The sequence below is a fragment of the Stegostoma tigrinum genome, chromosome 15, assembly GCF_030684315.1.
Source record: "Stegostoma tigrinum isolate sSteTig4 chromosome 15, sSteTig4.hap1, whole genome shotgun sequence".
Classification (NCBI taxonomy): domain Eukaryota; kingdom Metazoa; phylum Chordata; class Chondrichthyes; order Orectolobiformes; family Stegostomatidae; genus Stegostoma; species Stegostoma tigrinum.
The window spans coordinates 549795-567014 of NC_081368.1; the positions used below are offsets into that span (position 1 = coordinate 549795).

The 17220-nt window shown below is 44.9% G+C and overlaps 1 protein-coding gene across 1 annotated transcript in view; it reads left to right on the forward strand.

Moving 5' to 3' along the window:
• Window positions 1-4561: 4561 nt before the first annotated feature.
• Window positions 4562-17220, forward strand: part of pabir2 (PABIR family member 2) — a 49522-nt gene continuing 36863 nt past the window's right edge. Inside the window, exon 1 of the mRNA XM_048544343.2 lies at window positions 4562-4891. Within this exon, the coding sequence (XP_048400300.1) occupies window positions 4773-4891 (119 nt within the window). The 5' untranslated portion in view covers window positions 4562-4772. The remainder of the gene's footprint in view (window positions 4892-17220) is intronic.

Here is a 17220-nt window from a genome sequence, read left to right on the forward strand (position 1 = left end):
AGAGTGGTCTCTCCGGAAAGCAGACAGGGGAGGGGATGGAAAAATGTCTTGGGTGGTGGGGTCGGATTGTAAATGGCGGAAGTGTCGGAGGATGATGCGTTGTATCCGGAGGTTGGTAGGGTGGTGTGTGAGAACGAGGGGGATCCTCTTAGGGCGGTTGTGGCGGGGGCGGGGTGTGAGGGATGTGTTGCGGGAAATATGGGAGACGCGGTCAAGGGCGTTCTCGATCACTGTGGGGGGAAAGTTGCGGTTTGTCTGGAGTACTGTGTACAGTTTTGGTCCCTGAATTTGAAAAATGATATAATTGCAACAGGTAGTTCAGAGCATTTACTCAACTGAGTCCTGAGCTGAAGGGTTTTATCTGTGAAGAAAGGGTGGGCATTATCCAGTGTAAATTATAGGAATGAGAAGTGACCTTAGTCACATATTTAAAATCCTGCAGGAATGAATATCCAGAGGATGGGTCCTTTTGCGAAGGAGACTAAAACTAAGAACACAGTTTAAGAATAAGAGAGGTGTCCTTTTTGAGACTTGAGATCAGGAGATTATTTTCCAAATGGCCTGTCTGATGTTCCGATCAGGATGGAGAAAAATGTGTTAAACAAAACAGAGGAAAAAAATTTTCAGAGATGGCGTGTTGAACTGAATATTTTTACAGACAATATGAGACAGAAGCTCGGGAATTGGGTAGAGGCTTATTCTGTTCACTGTGACGAGTGCTATTGTGAGATCCACAGAAGTGAGCCGCAGTGTTTGCTGCTCCCTGCACCTCTCTCAAAGCTGGGGTTATACCATGGCTCACATTGACCAGCCTGTTCTGAATCCACGTTGTACCTCTGGGTATATTCTGTTGGCTAGTTTCTGGGACGTTGTTACAGTGAATCTGGTGAGGGGCATGCCAGTGTGGCTGAGGACTGAGATGTTTGGTAATTCTGCGTGTCTCCTCTGTCACCTTGTTCTTGTATCGTGGTTTGTAGCACATATTTCCTGTGACACAGAACCTTCTAGTCAGCTAGTCAGAGTAGAAGTGAAAGAATGCACAGGATAAATGAGTGGCTTGAGAGATGGTGCAGGAGGGAGGGGTTCAGATTTTTGGGACATTGGAACCGGTTCTGGGGGAGGTGGAACTATTACAAATCGGATGGTCTACACCTGGGCCGGACTGGAACCAATGTCCTAGGGGGTGCTTTTGCTTATGCTGTTGGGGAGTGTTAAACTAATGTGGCAGGGGGATGGGAACCAAATTAGGAGGCTAGTGGACAGTAAGGAGCTAGTAACTAAAGCCTGTAAGGAACAAGATAATGAAATCAGTGTCAATAAGGGGAAGAGTAGGCAGAGAGCAGATGATGAACGCAAAGGGACAGGCGGTCTGAGGTGCATTTGTTTTAATGTGAGAAGTGTAGTAGGTAAGGCAGATGAACTTAAGGCTTGGATTAGTACCTGGGAATATGATGTTATTGCTATTACTGAGACTTGGTTGAGGTAAGGGCAAGATAATGAAATGTGAGGCTGGATGAACACAGCAGGCCCAGCAGCATCTCAGGAGCACAAAAGCTGACGTTTCGGGGTCTAGGCCCGAAACGTCAGCTTTTGTGCTCCTGAGATGCTGCTGGGCCTGCTGTGTTCATCCAGCCTCACATTTCATTATCTTGGATTCTCCAGCATCTGCAGTTCCCATTATCACTGAGGTAAGGGCAAGATTGGCAACTAAATATCCCAGGATATAGATGCTTCAGGCGAGATACAGACGGAGATAAAAGGGGTGGAGGAGTTGCATTACTGGTCAAAGAGGATATCACAGCTGTGCTGAAGGAGGGCACTACGGAGGATTCGAGCAGTGAGGCAATATGGGCAGAGCTCAGAAATAGGAAGGGTGCGGTAACAGTGTTGGGGCTGTACTACAGGCCTCCCAACAGTGAGCGTGAGATAGAGGTACAAATACATATACAGTTTATGGAAAAATGCAGGAGCAACATGGTGATGGTGATGGGAGATTTTAATTTTCCCAACATTGACTGGGATTCACTTAGTGTTAGGAGTTTAGATGGAGCAGAATTTGTAAGGAGCATCCAGGAGGATTTTATAGAGCAGGATGTAAATAACCCAAGTCGGGAGGGGGCCATATGTGACCTGGTATTGGGGAATGAGCCTGGCCAGCTGGTTGAAGTTTCAGTAGGGGATTAATTTGGGATAGTGATCACAATTCACTAAGTTTCGGAATACTGATGGATAAAGACAAGAGTGGCCCTAAAGGAAGAGTGCTGAATTGGGGGAAGGCCAACTATACTAAAATTCAGCAGGAGCTGGTGAATGTGGATTGGGAGCAGCCGTTTGAGGGTAAATCCACATTTGATATGTGGGAGGCTTTTAAAGAGAGGTTTATTAGAGTGCAGGACAGACATGTCCCTGTGAAAATGAGGGACAGAAAGGACAAGATTGGGGAACCGTGGATAACCAGTGAAATTGTGAGACTAGTAAAGAGCAAAAAGGAAGCATACATAAGGTCTAGGTGACTGAAAACAGATGAAGCTTTGGAAGAATATCAGGAAAGTAGGACCGATCTGTAACGAGGAATTAAGAGGATTAAAAGGATCTTTTAATATCTTTAACAAACAAACAGGGTTAAGGAAAATCCCAAAGCCTTTTATTCGTACATAAGGAGCAGGAGGGTAACTAGAGAAAAGGTTGGACACTCAAGGACAAAGGAGGGAAGTTATGCGAGGAGTCAGAGAAAATGAGTGAGATTCTTAATGAGTACTTTGCATCGGTATTCACTGAGGAGTGGGACGTGACAGATTTTGAGGTTAGGGACAGATGTTTGATTACTCTAGGTCAAGTTGGCGTGAGGGGGGGGAAGTGTTGGGTATTCTAAGAGGCATTAGGGTAGACAAACCCCCAGGTCCGGATGGGATCTATCCCAGGTTGGCTGAGGGAAGCGAGAGAGGAAATAGCTGGGGCCTTAACAGATATCTTTCCAGCATCCTTGAGCACAGGTGAGGTCCCGGGGGTCTAGAGAATTGCTAATGTTGTCCCCTTGTTTAAGAAGGGTAGCAAGGATAATCCAGGTAATTATACACTGGTGAGCCTGATGTCAGTGATGGGGAAGCTGCTGGAGAATGTACTGAGGGATAGGATCTATTTACATTTGGAAGATAATGGGCTGATTAGTGATAGGCAGCATGGTTTTGTGCAGGGAAGGTCATATCTTACCAACTTGATAGAAAAATTTGAGGAAGTGACGAAGTTGATAGATGAGTGAAGGGCTGTGGACGTCATGTACATGGACTTCAGTAAGGCGTTTGATAAGGTTCTCCATGGTAGGCTGATGGAGAAAAAGAAGTCGCATGGGGTCCAGGTGTGCTAGCTAGATGGATAGAGAAGGGTCTAGGCCTGAAACGTCAGTCTTCCTGCTCCTCTGATGTTGCTTGGCCTGCAGTGTTCGTCCAGCTCTACACTGTGTTATCTCAGATTCTCCAGCATCTGCAGTTCCTACTCTATCTCTGGATAGAGAACTGGCTGGGTAACAGGAGACAGAGAGTTGTAGTGGAAGGGAGTTTCTCAAAATGGAGAATGGTGACCAGTGGTTTTCCACAGGGATCCATGTTGGGACCACTGTTGTTTGTGATATGCATAAATGATCTGGAGGAAGGTGTAGGTGGTCTGATTAGCAAGTTTACTGATGACACTAAGATTGGTGGAGTAGCAGATAGGGATGGGGACTGTTGGAGAATGCAGCAGAATATAGATAGACTGGAGTAATTGAGACATATAAAATAATCAGAGGGTTAGATAGGGTGGATAGGGAGAGCCTTTTTCCTAGGATGGTGACGGCGAGCACGAGGGGGCATAGCTTTCAATTGAGGGGTGAAAGATATAGGACAGATGTCAGAGGTAGTTTCTTTACTCAGAGAGTAGTAAGGGAACGGAACGCTTTGCCTGCAACGGTAGTACATTCGCCAACTTTAGGTACATTTAAGTTGTCATTGGATAAGCATATGGACGTACATGGAATAGTGTAGGTTAGGTGGGCTTGAGATCAGTATGACAGGTCGGCACAACATCGAGGGCCGAAGGGCCTGTACTGTGCTGTTGTGTTCTATGTGTTCATGGCCTGATTTAAGTTGGTCTCTGACCCCTCCATATTGGAACAGCAGCGTCATGTTGCAATTCTCCAACCGGTATCACACCGCCCCCTTAACGACAGGCCCCGCCCCACAGGGGCAACGGACACACCCCTCTTCTGTGATTGGCCGCTCGGACAGGCTCCTCTCCTCACGTAGACACCGCCCCAAAACCGGAGGGTTTTGGTGGGGAAGTGTCCTCCTATTGGACAGCGCGGGCAGGAAGTCCCGCTGCCTCCATGCCCTCATTAGCATAACCCCCAAGATGCCACGTCATCGCTGATTGGTCGAAGCCCTGCCTATCAGCGACAGGTTGGTGTTTTGTCCAACTGACATTTCTCTACGTATGATTGGTCAACATCCATGTCAGTCAACCACTGCAGCTCTCTCATCGGTGAACTCAACCGCCTGCCACCCAGCGACGTGCCGTGATTGGCCTGTGTTGGGAGGGCGGGACTAGTTTCAGGGCGGTTGGAGCGGGAGCGGGAGCCGGGCCTTCGTTGTACTTGCCCGGTTGGGGATGTGGGCGAGGCCGAGGCCCAGCCTCCAGGTGTTTGTGTCAGGCCCAAGCCACAGCTGGCTGCTCCTCGCCATGTCGTGGCCCAGCTCTGGAGCCCCGCTGTTGGGATGAGCGGCTGAGCCTCGGCCCCAATGGCCCAGGAGAAGATGGAGCTGGAGCTCCCGCTCCCTGGCCCCGGCCCCGGGCCCTCGGCTTCCAGCGACGGCGGCCTCAGGAGATCCAATAGCGCACCCATGATCAACGGCCTGAGGTAGGCCCAGGGCCCGGGCCCTGCTGCTGTCGTTATGGAAACAGGGCAGCTCTGGCGCACAGCAAGATCCCACTCGCAGCCAGTGCACAAGGCCCCTATTGGGAAGAGGAGGGAGTTTCGGGGTGGACTCCTCAGCAACATCAATCCCAATGAGGATCACGTTCCTGCCTGTTGGATTTTGCTGCGTTCAAATTGGCTGCTCTGTTTCTCCCATTCCAGCAATGTCTAACTTCAGGAATACCCCACTGGCTGTGAAGCACTTTCAAACATCCCCAGTTTGAGGAGGATGTTAGAGAAATGTCGTTCACATTCTGGAGGTGTTGGTGAACGCTTGTTTTGTCTCCGATCTCCCCATGGCCTGCTGGATGGCCGGTGGTAAACCTGGGAGACTGGACTCCTTGTCCACCTGGCTGTTTCACTGGTGGGGAGAACCAGGACAAGACTCCTAATCTTACAATCAGAGACAGGCTGTTCAGAGCTGATATCAGGAAGCTCTTCTTCACATAGAGGGTAGTGAAAACATGGAACTCTCCCAGAAATACATCTCGCAAATTGAGATTAATAGGTTGTTGTGGAAGGTATGAAGGTACTTCACAGATATCTAGTTGGACACAATATGACATTGCACAGAGGGTGATATTGGGACAGGTGACAAGGAATCTTTAGAGCAGTGTGATGTGGGAGCGATAGTAGGCCATACAACCCATCCAGTCTCCTCCTCCATTCAGTGAGATTGTAGCTGATCTGAAAATCCTCAGACCCACTTTTCTGCCTTTTCCTGTAACTATTGATCACTTTACTGATTATAAATCTTTCTGAGAGTAGCTTAAGGAAGGAAAGAGTAGTGGAAAGATTTATGAATCTTGTGGAACTGAGATTTTGTGAAGCACAGGAGACCAGAAGTGGACAAACACAAGGATTTTAAAGGTTTATGAGTAAGAGAGTTATAGATATAAGATGGACAAAGGCATGGACTTCCTGAGAAGTTTCTACGGCTACTACAAGACACTTAAAAGCCAAGAATGAGAAGCATCACAGAGAAAGTGATAGTCTCGAATTCAAAGTTAGAATGCAGTGTGGATTGACTGAGGCCCATCCTTGTACTGATTGTTATGGATGTTCTGAATGAATGATTGAGACAGGTGGTGCCATGGTCAATGATGTTTACTGTTGACATTGATCAGTTTAACATGAGAGAACACGAGTGTCTGGAGAACTAGAGAAAAGCGTGGGAAGACAGGGGTGTGAGGATCAGGAGACCAAAGATCTAATTCATTGACTTTCAGTTTTGTTTTTATTTATTCTTGGAATGTAGGGGTCACTGGCTATAGTAGCATTTATTGCCAAACCCAGCTGCCCTTGAGAAAGTTGTGGTGAACTGCCTTCTTGAACCACTGCAGTCCTTGGGGTGTTTGAGCTTCAGGAAGAGGGTCAGAGTGAAAGTTAAAAAATACGATCAAAGACGAGGAAAAAAATTGAACAGTTCAAACTTCTGGTCTCAATGATGGCGAAGGGTGGAATTATTGAAATAAAGCTGAAACAGTGGATTACCTATGGTTGGAGTATTTGGAAGAAGTGCAGTAGAGTGTTATGAGATAGCCAAAAAGTATCACTGAGATGGCATAGCGGAATCTACAAGACAGTTGTGGGTCTGGCCTTGTTAAACAGTGTGGAAAGTTGGGCAATGCTGAGATTGAATGCAGATATTGAGATGATTTTGTGAAATAATGAGAAATGCTGAATTCAGGAAGGCTCAGTGAAGAATATTGGAAATTCAAAGGAAGTGGTCAAGAAGAGATCAAAATCTTGTGGACAGCGTGAGGAAATGTGGTGAGGTGAGTGATAGGAGTAAGACCAGACCAAATAACCTGGGCATCACCCCTTAGGAAGGATCTGTTGGTCTTGGAGGGAGCACAACATAGGTTTACAAGAATGATACTTGTATTTCAGGGCTCAAGTTATGAAGAAATATACAAATTAGGTTTGTTTTCTCTAGAATTTTGAAGTTTATGGGCTAATCTCATCGAAGTCGTCACTGTATTAACAGGAAAAGTCAGGGTAATTGAGCATAAACTATTATTACTCGTTGGGGATTCTAGAACAATTGGGTATTGTCTGAGATTTAAGGCAAGACTGTTCAGGAGAGATGTTAGGATGCACTTCAATACAACAAAGGGTGCTAGAGATTTGGAATTCTCTTCCACAAACACGAGTAATTTTAAATCTGAGATAAATTGTTTTTGTTAATCAGAGTCTTTAAGGGATATTGGCTAAGGTCAGATCTATGGAGTTGGGCCGCAGATCAGCCATGATTTCATTGAATGACACAACAAGTTGAGCAACTGAAAGACTAGCTTATGTACTATGTTCCTACGTGGTGGCAAGAGATTTGTATAAACACAACAGGATTGGAAGAAGAATAGACGATTGGCTGGAAGAACTAATGCAGGCTGAACCCCCAGTATTCTGGCAACCACAAATGAAATGGGAGGAGGAAGAGGCAGAATGAGGAGAACTGATGAGGTGAAATGGTGTAGACAAAATTTGGCTCAGTGTCTCAGTCTGTGATGGCCTAGAATATTGAGAGGTCATGGTAGAAGAATACTGAATCTGTTAGAGCTCCAGCCTGATGTGGCAAAGACTTATGAGGCAGTTCTGTGCCAAAACGTCTGTAAAATCCTAAGAGCATGGTGTTAAGGCCACTAGTCGTCTTGAACTGTATTACTGGCCCAAACTAGTATATAGGGTACAATTTTAACATTTGTAAATGATACAAAACTTGGAACTGTGGGAGGATCATAAATTTTACTGGGGATGTAGACGTTGTAGCTGAATAGGCAAATAAGTGGCAGATTAAATTTAACGGAACCAATACATTTTGGTAAAAAGAACAAGCATCATATGCACAACTTGTTGGAAGTGGCTGGACATGTTATGAAAGTGGTTACATAAGTGTACAACATCCTCAGATTTATAGATAGGTACATAGAGAATAAAAACATGCAAATTATGATAAAACTATATGAAATACTTGGTCAGCCTCAACTAGAGCATTGTGTTTGCATGTTAGGAAGGTGCAGAAATGGTTCATGAGAATGGACCCAGAGCTAAGGAATTTCAGTTATGTGGACAGATTTGAGATACTGGTACTTTAAGCTTGGAGGAGAATGGATTGAGACGAAGGTCGTTATACCTGAAACATTAACTCTGTTTCTCTCTCTGTAGATGGTGTTGGAGCTTCTGAAGTTCTCTGACAATTTCTTATCCATTTCAGATTTCCAGCATTCACAGTATTGCATTTAAGCTATGATTTTGTGATCTGTAATGTGGTGTTAGGCCCTGGGGCAGTCTTGGAGAGATGTTTAATTATAGCACTGCAACCTATTTCAATACCTTTCTTGTACTCAGCAGGAGACTAATCAGAGTGAGATTAATTTAGATAATTTCACTCTACTCAATCACCAACTCTGAATTGATTGCAGATAGACAGATTCTTCTTGGGGCCGAGAAGATCAAAAAGAGTTGGCAAAAATGTTCAAAATCATGAAGGCTTTTGATAAAGTAAATGATGAGAGAGTCTTTCTGCTGGGAGGAGAGTTTGTTTATAGAAGACGTTGATTTAAAGTAATTGGAAAAAGAACTAGATGCTGGACTTTATTTTTCTGCGTCATGTTGTGGTCTGGAATATGCTGCCTGAAAGGGCAGGATATGAGTTTCAGCAGAAACTTTCAAGAGAGAACTGTATGACTAAATGAAAGGGAAAATACACAGGACTATAGGCAGAGAGCAGGAGAGACAGAGACTAATGGGATATTTTTCAAAGAATCAGCACAGGCACGATGGACTGAATGACCTCCTCTTGCTCTGCACCATTCTGTATTTTCCAACAGTTGTATGAGGGAGTAAGCTGCAAATGATTGTTTGTGGGCTGACCAACATCATTGTTTCCATCCTGAGTTTGTCTCTTTTGATGTTTAAAGTTAATGTAAAGAGTGATTTAGTGTAATTTGTCATTTTAAGGCAGTTTTTTTGAACTTTTGTACCCAATGATTATAGCTAGCGGTGCATCATTTGCTGTTTGTGATGTCAGAACTGCCAAGCTGCTGTATTGTTGTGTAGCAATAATCTCCTTTTATATCACCTGACATCCTGAACTGGAGCCAGATGTGAGACGCTCATAGGAGTGTCAGGAAAATGAAAACTGAGCTACAAAAGGAGTGAGTTACTAATTGTTGGACTCTTGGAGGGACAGTTTTGCAGTGGGTGAATTTGAAGGGATGAGGCCTGAAATTTTAGTGGCAGTATTACAGTAATGTGAAAGTACTTTAGGGTGGAAAGGTTTTAGGTGTTCACACTTGAGATTCCTGTTGAATGGGGACACTAAGGACTGCAGATGCTGGAAACTAGAGGCAATAAATGTGAAACAAAAACAAAAGTTGCTGGAAAAACTCAGCAGGTTAAGCAGCATCTGTGAAGAAAAAAATCAGAGTTAACATTTCAAATCCGGTGACCCTTCCTCAGAACGATAAATGTGGAGCTGGGAAAGCCCACACTAAAGTCAACACTAAAGCCCTGATGAAGGGCATCAGTCCGAAGCATTGACTTCCCTGCTTCTTGGATGCTGTCTGACCTGCTGGGCTTTCCCAGGTTCACATTTGTTGACTCTGTTGAAAGGGGGTTTAGGCAGATGGTTTGGAGAGGGAGGTATAAGAACAGAGGGTGGATTGGTGTTTCAGGTTGTAGGGTCAGATCGATTTGCTGTTGAGGTGAAGGGGTTGAGAGTAAAAGTAGCGTGGTGACAGTAATACGGCGGAGGAAAGTGACGTCAAAGGAGTTTGATGGAGTTGAGGGGATAAAGATTGTTTTGCAGAGCATGGATTTCTGGCTGTTGAAGTTATAGCTTCTGATGGTGGGAGTGAAATGAGGGGCATTGGAAAGTCATGCTTCATATATTTGCTGGAATTCTTTGAGGAGTACAAAATGATCAGAGGTATAGATCGAATAGACAGCCAGAGACTTTTTCTTAGGGTGGAGGTTAGCTATTAAGATGGGGCATAGTTTTAAAGTGAGTAGAGGTAGAAAAGGGGAGACATCAGAGGTAGGTTCTTTACTCAGAGAGTGTTCGGGGCATGGAATGCATTGCTGGAGAGGGTAGTGGAGTCGGCCTCATTAGGGGCATTAAGCAGCTATTAGATAGGCACATGGATGATAATATAAGGTAGGGGTAGAGGTTGGATAGATCTTAGGATTCGGGTAAAAGTTCGGCACAACATTGTGGGCTGAAGGGCCTGTACTGTACTGTTCTATGTTCTATATAACTAGTGGATTTTATAAAGTGGAGGTAGGGAATGTGGTTTGTTTGGCATTTCAGAAGGCTTTAGACTAAGTTCCACATAGAGATTAGTGTGTAAAATTTAAGCATGTGAGATTGGGGATACTATGTTGAGATGGATTATAAAAACCGGTTTTCAGACAGGAAATAAATTGTGGGAATAAATGCACCTGCACATCTGCCAATGTGGTATACTGCATCCACTGTACCCGGTGTGGCTTCCTCTACATTGGGGAAACCAAGCGGAGGCTTGGAGACCGCTTTGCAGAACACCTCCGCTCAGTTCGCAACAAACTACTGCACCTCCCAGTCGCAAACCATTTCCACTCCCCCTCCCATTCTTTAGATGACATGTCCATCATGGGCCTCCTGCACTGCCACAATGATGCCACCCGAAGGTTGCAGGAACAGCAACTCATATTCCGCCTGGGAACCCTGCAGCCTAATGGTATCAATGTGGACTTCACCAGTTTCAAAATCTCCCCTTCCTCAACTGCATCCCTAAACCAACCCAGTTCGTCCCCTCCCCCCACTGCACCACACAACCTGCCCAGCTCTTCCCCTCCACCCACTGCATCCCAAAACCAGTCCAACCTGTCTCCGCCTCCCTAACCTGTTCTTCCTCTCACCCATCCCTTCCTCCCACCCCAAGCCGCACCCCCATCTACCTACTAACCTCATCCCACCTCCTTGACCTGTCCATCTTCCCTGGACTGACCTATCCCCTCCCTACCTCCTCACCTATACTCTCTCCACCTATCTTCTTTTCTCTCCATCTTCGGTCCCCCTCCCCCTCTCTCCCTATTTATTCCAGAACCCTCACCCCATCCCCCTCTCTGATGAAGGGTCTAGGCCCGAAACGTCAGCTTTTGTGCTCCTGAGATGCTGCTTGGCCTGCTGTGTTCATCCAGCCTCACATTTTGTTGTCTTGGATTCTCCAGCATCTGTGGTTCCCATTATCTCTGTGGGAATAAATGGATCTTTTTCCAAGTTGCAGGGAGTGACTGGTGGGATACTGCAGGGATCAGTGCTAGGACCCCAGCTATTCACAAATTATATTAATGATTCAGATAAGATCCTGCCAGACCTGCTGAGCTTTTCTAGCAGCTTTGTTTTTGTTCCTGATTTACAGCATCCACAGTTTTTTTCGGTTTTTATGCTTCAGTGTGATTTGGATAAGTTGAGTGAGTGGGCTGTTGCATGAAAGATATAGTATAATGTGGATTGCTGTGATATGAAATGGCTATGAACTGAGAGAGGGAAATGTGCAATGAGACCTGGGTATGTTTGAGCACCAGTTGTTGAAGGTAAGCGTATAGGTACAGCAAATGGTATGTGAGTCTTCATAGTGAGGAGATTTGAGTTGGGTTGTCTTGCTGCAATTATACAGGGCCTTGGTGAGACCACAACTGGAATATTACATGTGGTTTTGGTCTCCTCATCTGAGGAATAATATTCTGACTGTGGAGGGAGTGCATTGAAGGTTTAGCAGTCTGATTCCTGGGCTGACAGACTGGGATACGAGGAGAGGTTGAATTGGTTAGAATTATATTCACTGGAGTTCAGAAAAATGAGAGGGAATCTCACAGAAACCTATAACATTCTTAACAGGACTAAACTAGCTAGATGCAGGAAGGTTGTTTCTGAAGGCAGGGGAGTCCGGAGCCATGGGTCACAATCTAAAAAAATGGGTTAAATCATTCAGAACTGAGATGACGGGAGATTTCTTTATCTAGAGAGTAGTGATGCTGTGGAATTAACTGCCACAAAAAGAAATCAAGGCCAAAACGTATGATTTCAGGAAGGATTTGGATCCAATTATTTGGGTCCAAATGGATCAAAGAATATGAGGAAAAATGTGGGAACATGCTATTGAGTTGGACAATCAGTTATGATCATAATGTCAGAAATCACACAACACCCAGTCATAATCCAACAGATTTATATGAAAACACAAGCTTTCAGAGCCTCACTCCTCCTCTAGGTATTAGTGAGAGAGGTAATATCAGACACAGAATTTATAAGTAAAGATCAAAGATTATTAGCACTGGTGCGGATGTATTAAACAAACCCAAGATGCAGTTAAACCTGTAAAGGGTTAGAAGGCTTTAATTGATTAAAATGTATATGTAAATCGTTGTATTCCTTTCAAGTTATTGTACTGAGAGAATTGAAAGTTTTATCAGCATAAAGAAGAGGTGACATTTAAAATCAGACATTGTATGTTAGGTGTGAGACCTTGTTTAGAATCAGCATGTGTTTTAGTTTTTGGTCAGACTGGTTTTATTTCTAAAGGTGTGTGTGTGTGAAAGAGAGAGAGTATATAGTGTGGTGGTGTCACCTGTAGTGCGACATGAACATGGAGGGAAGGTCTTACGAGGAAAGGTTCCTGGTAGAGGCAGTTCTCATGGGGCCCAAACTTGGCTATCAGCCTCTGCTCGGTGAGTCTGCGTTGTTGTGTATCTTGGAGAGCGTTTACCCGAAGCTCCACAGCAGAATTTCAGTAACCGCTGAAGTGTTCCCCCACTGGGAGGGAGCATCCCTCCCTGGTGATCATTGTGTGGTGTTCATTCATCTGTTACCATAGCGCCTGCACAGTCTCCCCAATATAACATGTCCCGGGGCATGCTTGCCTGCAGTGTATGAGATAGACAACGTTGGCCGGGTCACATGACTATCTGCCGTGTACGTGGTGGATGGTGTTCCCACGTGTGATGTTAGTGGCCATGTCAATGATCTGACATTGTCTTGCAGAGGTTGCCATGACGCAGTTGTATAGTGTTGTGGCCGATGTTGTCCTGAAAGCTGGCTAGTTTGATGCAACCCATGGTCTGTTTAAGGTTTGGCAGTTGTTTGAAGGTGAGAAGCGGAGGTGTGGGGAAGATGTTGGTGAGGTGCTCATCATCATCGATAATGTGTTGAAGCCTACAAAGAACATGGTGTAGTTTCTCTGCTCCCAGGACGTACTGAATGGCAAAGGATACCCTGTCGGATGTATCCCATGTCTGTTTTCTGAGGAGGTCATTACATCCTTCAAAACTTTCAGGTGTCTGTCTCATTCCTTTTCATCCAAACAGATTCTGTGTATGCATAGGTAACCAAGTGTGAAGCTGGATGAACACAGCAGGACAAGCAGCATCTCAGGAGCACAAAAGCTTTTATGCTCCTGAGATGCTGCTTGGCCTGCTGTGTTCATCCAGCTTCACACTTGGTTATCTTGGATTCTCCAGCATCTGCAGTTCCCATTATCTCTGTGTATGCACAGGGCTTGTTTGCAGGGGATGACTGTTTTAATATGTTTCGGGTGGAAGCTTGAGAAGTGCATCATGAGGTTATCCATAGGCTTGCGGTAGAATGAGGTATTGAGGCATCCGTCCTTGATGGAGATATGTGTGTCCAAGAATGAGACTGATTCTAAAGAGTAGTCCATGTGAAAATATATAAGTCCCCTGGGCCAGATGGGATTTATTCTAGGATCCTCTGGGAAGCCAGGGAGGAGATTGCTGAGCCTTTGGCATTGATCTTTTAACTTGTCATTGTCTACAGGAATAGTGCCAGACGACTGGAGGATAGCAAATGTGGTTCCCCTGTTCGAGATGGGGAGTAGAGACAACCCTGGTGATTATAGACCAGTGAGCCATACCTCAGTTGTTGGTAAAGTGTTGGAAAAGGTTATAAGGGATAGGATTTATAATCATCTAGAAAAGAATAAATTGTTTAGGGACAGTCAGCACAGTTTTGTGAAGGGAAGGTCGTGCCTCACAAACCTTATTGAGTTCTTTGAGAAGGTGACCAAACAGGTAGATGAGTAAACCGGTTGATGTGGTGTGTATGCATTTCAGCAAGGCGTTCGATAAGGTTCCCCACAATAGGCTGATGTACAAAATGCGGAGGAATGGAATTGTGGGAGATATAGCAGTTTGGATCAGAAATTGGCTTGCTGAAAGAAGACAGAGGGTAGTGGTTGATGGGAAATGTTCATCCTGGAGACAGTTACTAATGGTGTACCACAAGGGTCGGTGTTGGGTCCACTGCTGTTTGTCATTTTTATTAATGACCTGGATGAGGCGTAGAAGGATGGGTTAGTAAATTTTCAGATGACACCAAGGTCGGTGGAGTTGTGGATAGTGACGAAGGATGCTGTAGGTTGCAGAGAGACATAGATAAGCTGCAGAGCTGGGCTGAGAGGTGGCAAATGGAGTTTAATGCGGACAAGTGTGAGGTGATGCAGTTTGGTAGGAGTAACTGGAATGCAAAGTACTGGGCTAATAGTAAGATTCTTGGTAGTGAGGATGAGCAGAGAGATCTCGTTGTTCATGTACACAGATCCTTGAAAGTTGCCACACAGTTTGGCAGGGCTGTTAAGAAGGCATACAGTGTTTTAGCTTTTATTAACAGAGGGATCGAGTTCCGGAACCAAGAGGTTATGCTGCAGCTGCACAAAACTCTGGTGTGGCCGCCCTTGGAGTATTGCGTACAGTTCTGGTCACCGTGTTACAAGAAGGATGTGGAAGCTTTGGAAAGGGTGCAGAAGAGATTTACTAGGATGGAGGGAAGGTCTTACGAGGAAAGGCTGAGGGACTTGACGCTGTTTTTGTTCGAAGAAGGTTGAGAGGTAACTTAATTGAAACATATAAAATAATCAGAGGGTTAGATAAGGTGGATGGGGAGAGCCTTTTTCCTAGGATGGTGACGGCGAGCACGAGGGGGCATAGCTTTAAATTGAGGGGTGAAAGATATAGGACAGATGTCAGAGGTAGTTTCTTTACTCAGAGAGTAGTAAGGGAATGGAACGCTTTGCCTGCAACGGTAGTAGATTCGCCAACTTTAAGTACATTTAAGTCGTCATTGGACAAGCATATGGACGTACATGGAATAGTGTAGGTTAGATGGGCTTCAGATCGGTATGACAGGTCGGCACAACATTGAAGGCCAAAGGGCCTGTACTGTGCTGTAATGTTCTACGTTCTATGTATGTCTGACTGTGGGATGGAACTTGTTGATAACATTTTGTAGTTGTTTCACTGGTTCCACGCCATGAGTCCTAAAGAAGAAAATGTCATCTGTGTATCTGGTGTGTGGCATTGGTTGGAGGTTCTGTGCAGCAAAGAAGTCTTGGTTGAACCTCGCGCGTTCACAAACACGTGAATCTATGGGTTGAATTCGTATTTGCAGATATATTCTATTTTGTCCAAAAAACGCACAATTTGTAGACAGTCAGTCAGTGTGGTGTTCGGTAAATTCCTACTTTAGTAATAAAACCAGTCTGACTCCAAACCAAAACAAAGATTCTAAACAAAGCCTCACATCTAACGTGCATTGCCTGTCTTAAAATGTCACCTCTTCTTTACACTGCTTACTGTTCACATCTAACCGTAAGTAGTTCAGTATGGTGCCATACTTGTATTATAAAAATCCTGACAAACATTTTGACTGGAAATGCTATAACTCTGGTACGTCAGATGGATCAGTTTTTGTTCATTGTGTGCAGGAGGGTTTCCTGACTCAGTATGTCGAAGGGCCGACAAGAGGGGAGGCCACACTGGATCTGGTACTTGGTAATGAAGTTTGATTTAGTGGTAGGTGAGCACTTTGGAGAGAGTGACCATAATTCGGTTATGTTTACTTTAGCAATGGAAAGGGATAGGTACATGTCACAGGGCAAGAGTTATAGATGGGGGAAGGGCAATTATAATGCGATTAGGCAAGACTTAGGAGGCATAGAATGGGTTAGCAAAATGCAGAGGATGGGGACAATCAAAATGTGGAGCTGGTTTAAGGAACAGATATTGCGTGCCCTTGATAGGTATGACCCTGTCAGTCAGGGAGGAAGCGATAAGGTAAGGGAACCGTGGTTTACTAAAGAAATTGTATCTCTTGTTAAGCGGAAGAGGGAGGCTTATGTGACGATGAGACGAGATGGTTCAGATGAGGCGATGGAGAGTTACAGATTAGCTAGGAAGGATTTAAAGAGAGAGTTAAGAAGAGCAAGCAGGGCACGAGCAGACATTGGCAGGTAGAATAAAGGAGAACCCTAAAGCTTTCTATAGGTATGTGAGGAATAAGAGGATGACGAGGGTAGGAATAGGGCCAGTCAAAGACCAAAGTGGGAAGTTGTGTGTGGACCCTGTGGAGATTGGAGAGATGCTAAATGATTATTTCTCATCTGTTTTCGCTGAGGAACAGGAGAATATTGGAGAGGAGGTGACTGTGTTACGGGTTACTAGAATTGAAAGGATTAAGGTTAGTAAGGAGGAGGTGTTATCAATTCTAGAAGGTTTGAAGGTAGATAAATCCCCTGGACTGGATGGGATTTTTCCAAGGATTGTCTGGGAAGCTAGGGAGGAGGTGGCGGAGCCTTTACCCTTGATCTTTGAGTCCTCATTGTCTACAGGTTTAGTACCAGAGGACTGAAGTTTTGCAAATGTTGTGCCCTTGATCAAGAAGGGCAGTAGGGATGACCCAGGTAATTATAGACCTGTGAGCCTTACGGCTGTTGTAGGAAAAATTTTGGAAAGGATTATAAGAGATAGGATTTATAATCATGTAGCAAGCAACAATTTGATTGGAGATAGTCAGCATGGATTCGTCAGGGGCAGGTTGTGTCTCACAAACCTCATTGAGTTTTTTTGAGAAGGTGACCAAGCATGTGGTTGAGGGAAGGGCAGTTGACGTGGTGTACATGGATTTCAGTAAAGCCTTTGATAAGGTTCCACATGGTAGGCTATTGGAGAAAATACAGAGGCACGGGATTGAGGGGGATTTAGCAGTTTGGATTAGAAACTGGCTTTCTGTGAGAAGGCAACGAGTGATGGTTGATGGAAAATATTCAGCCTGGAGTCCGGTTACTAGTGGTGTGCCTCAAGGAAAGAATGTTGCAGGTTGCAGGGAGACTTGGATAAACTACAGAATTGGGCTGAAAGGTGGCAAATGGAGTTTAATAGGGATAAATGTGAGGTGATTCACTTTGGGAAGAATAATAGGAAGGCAGAATACT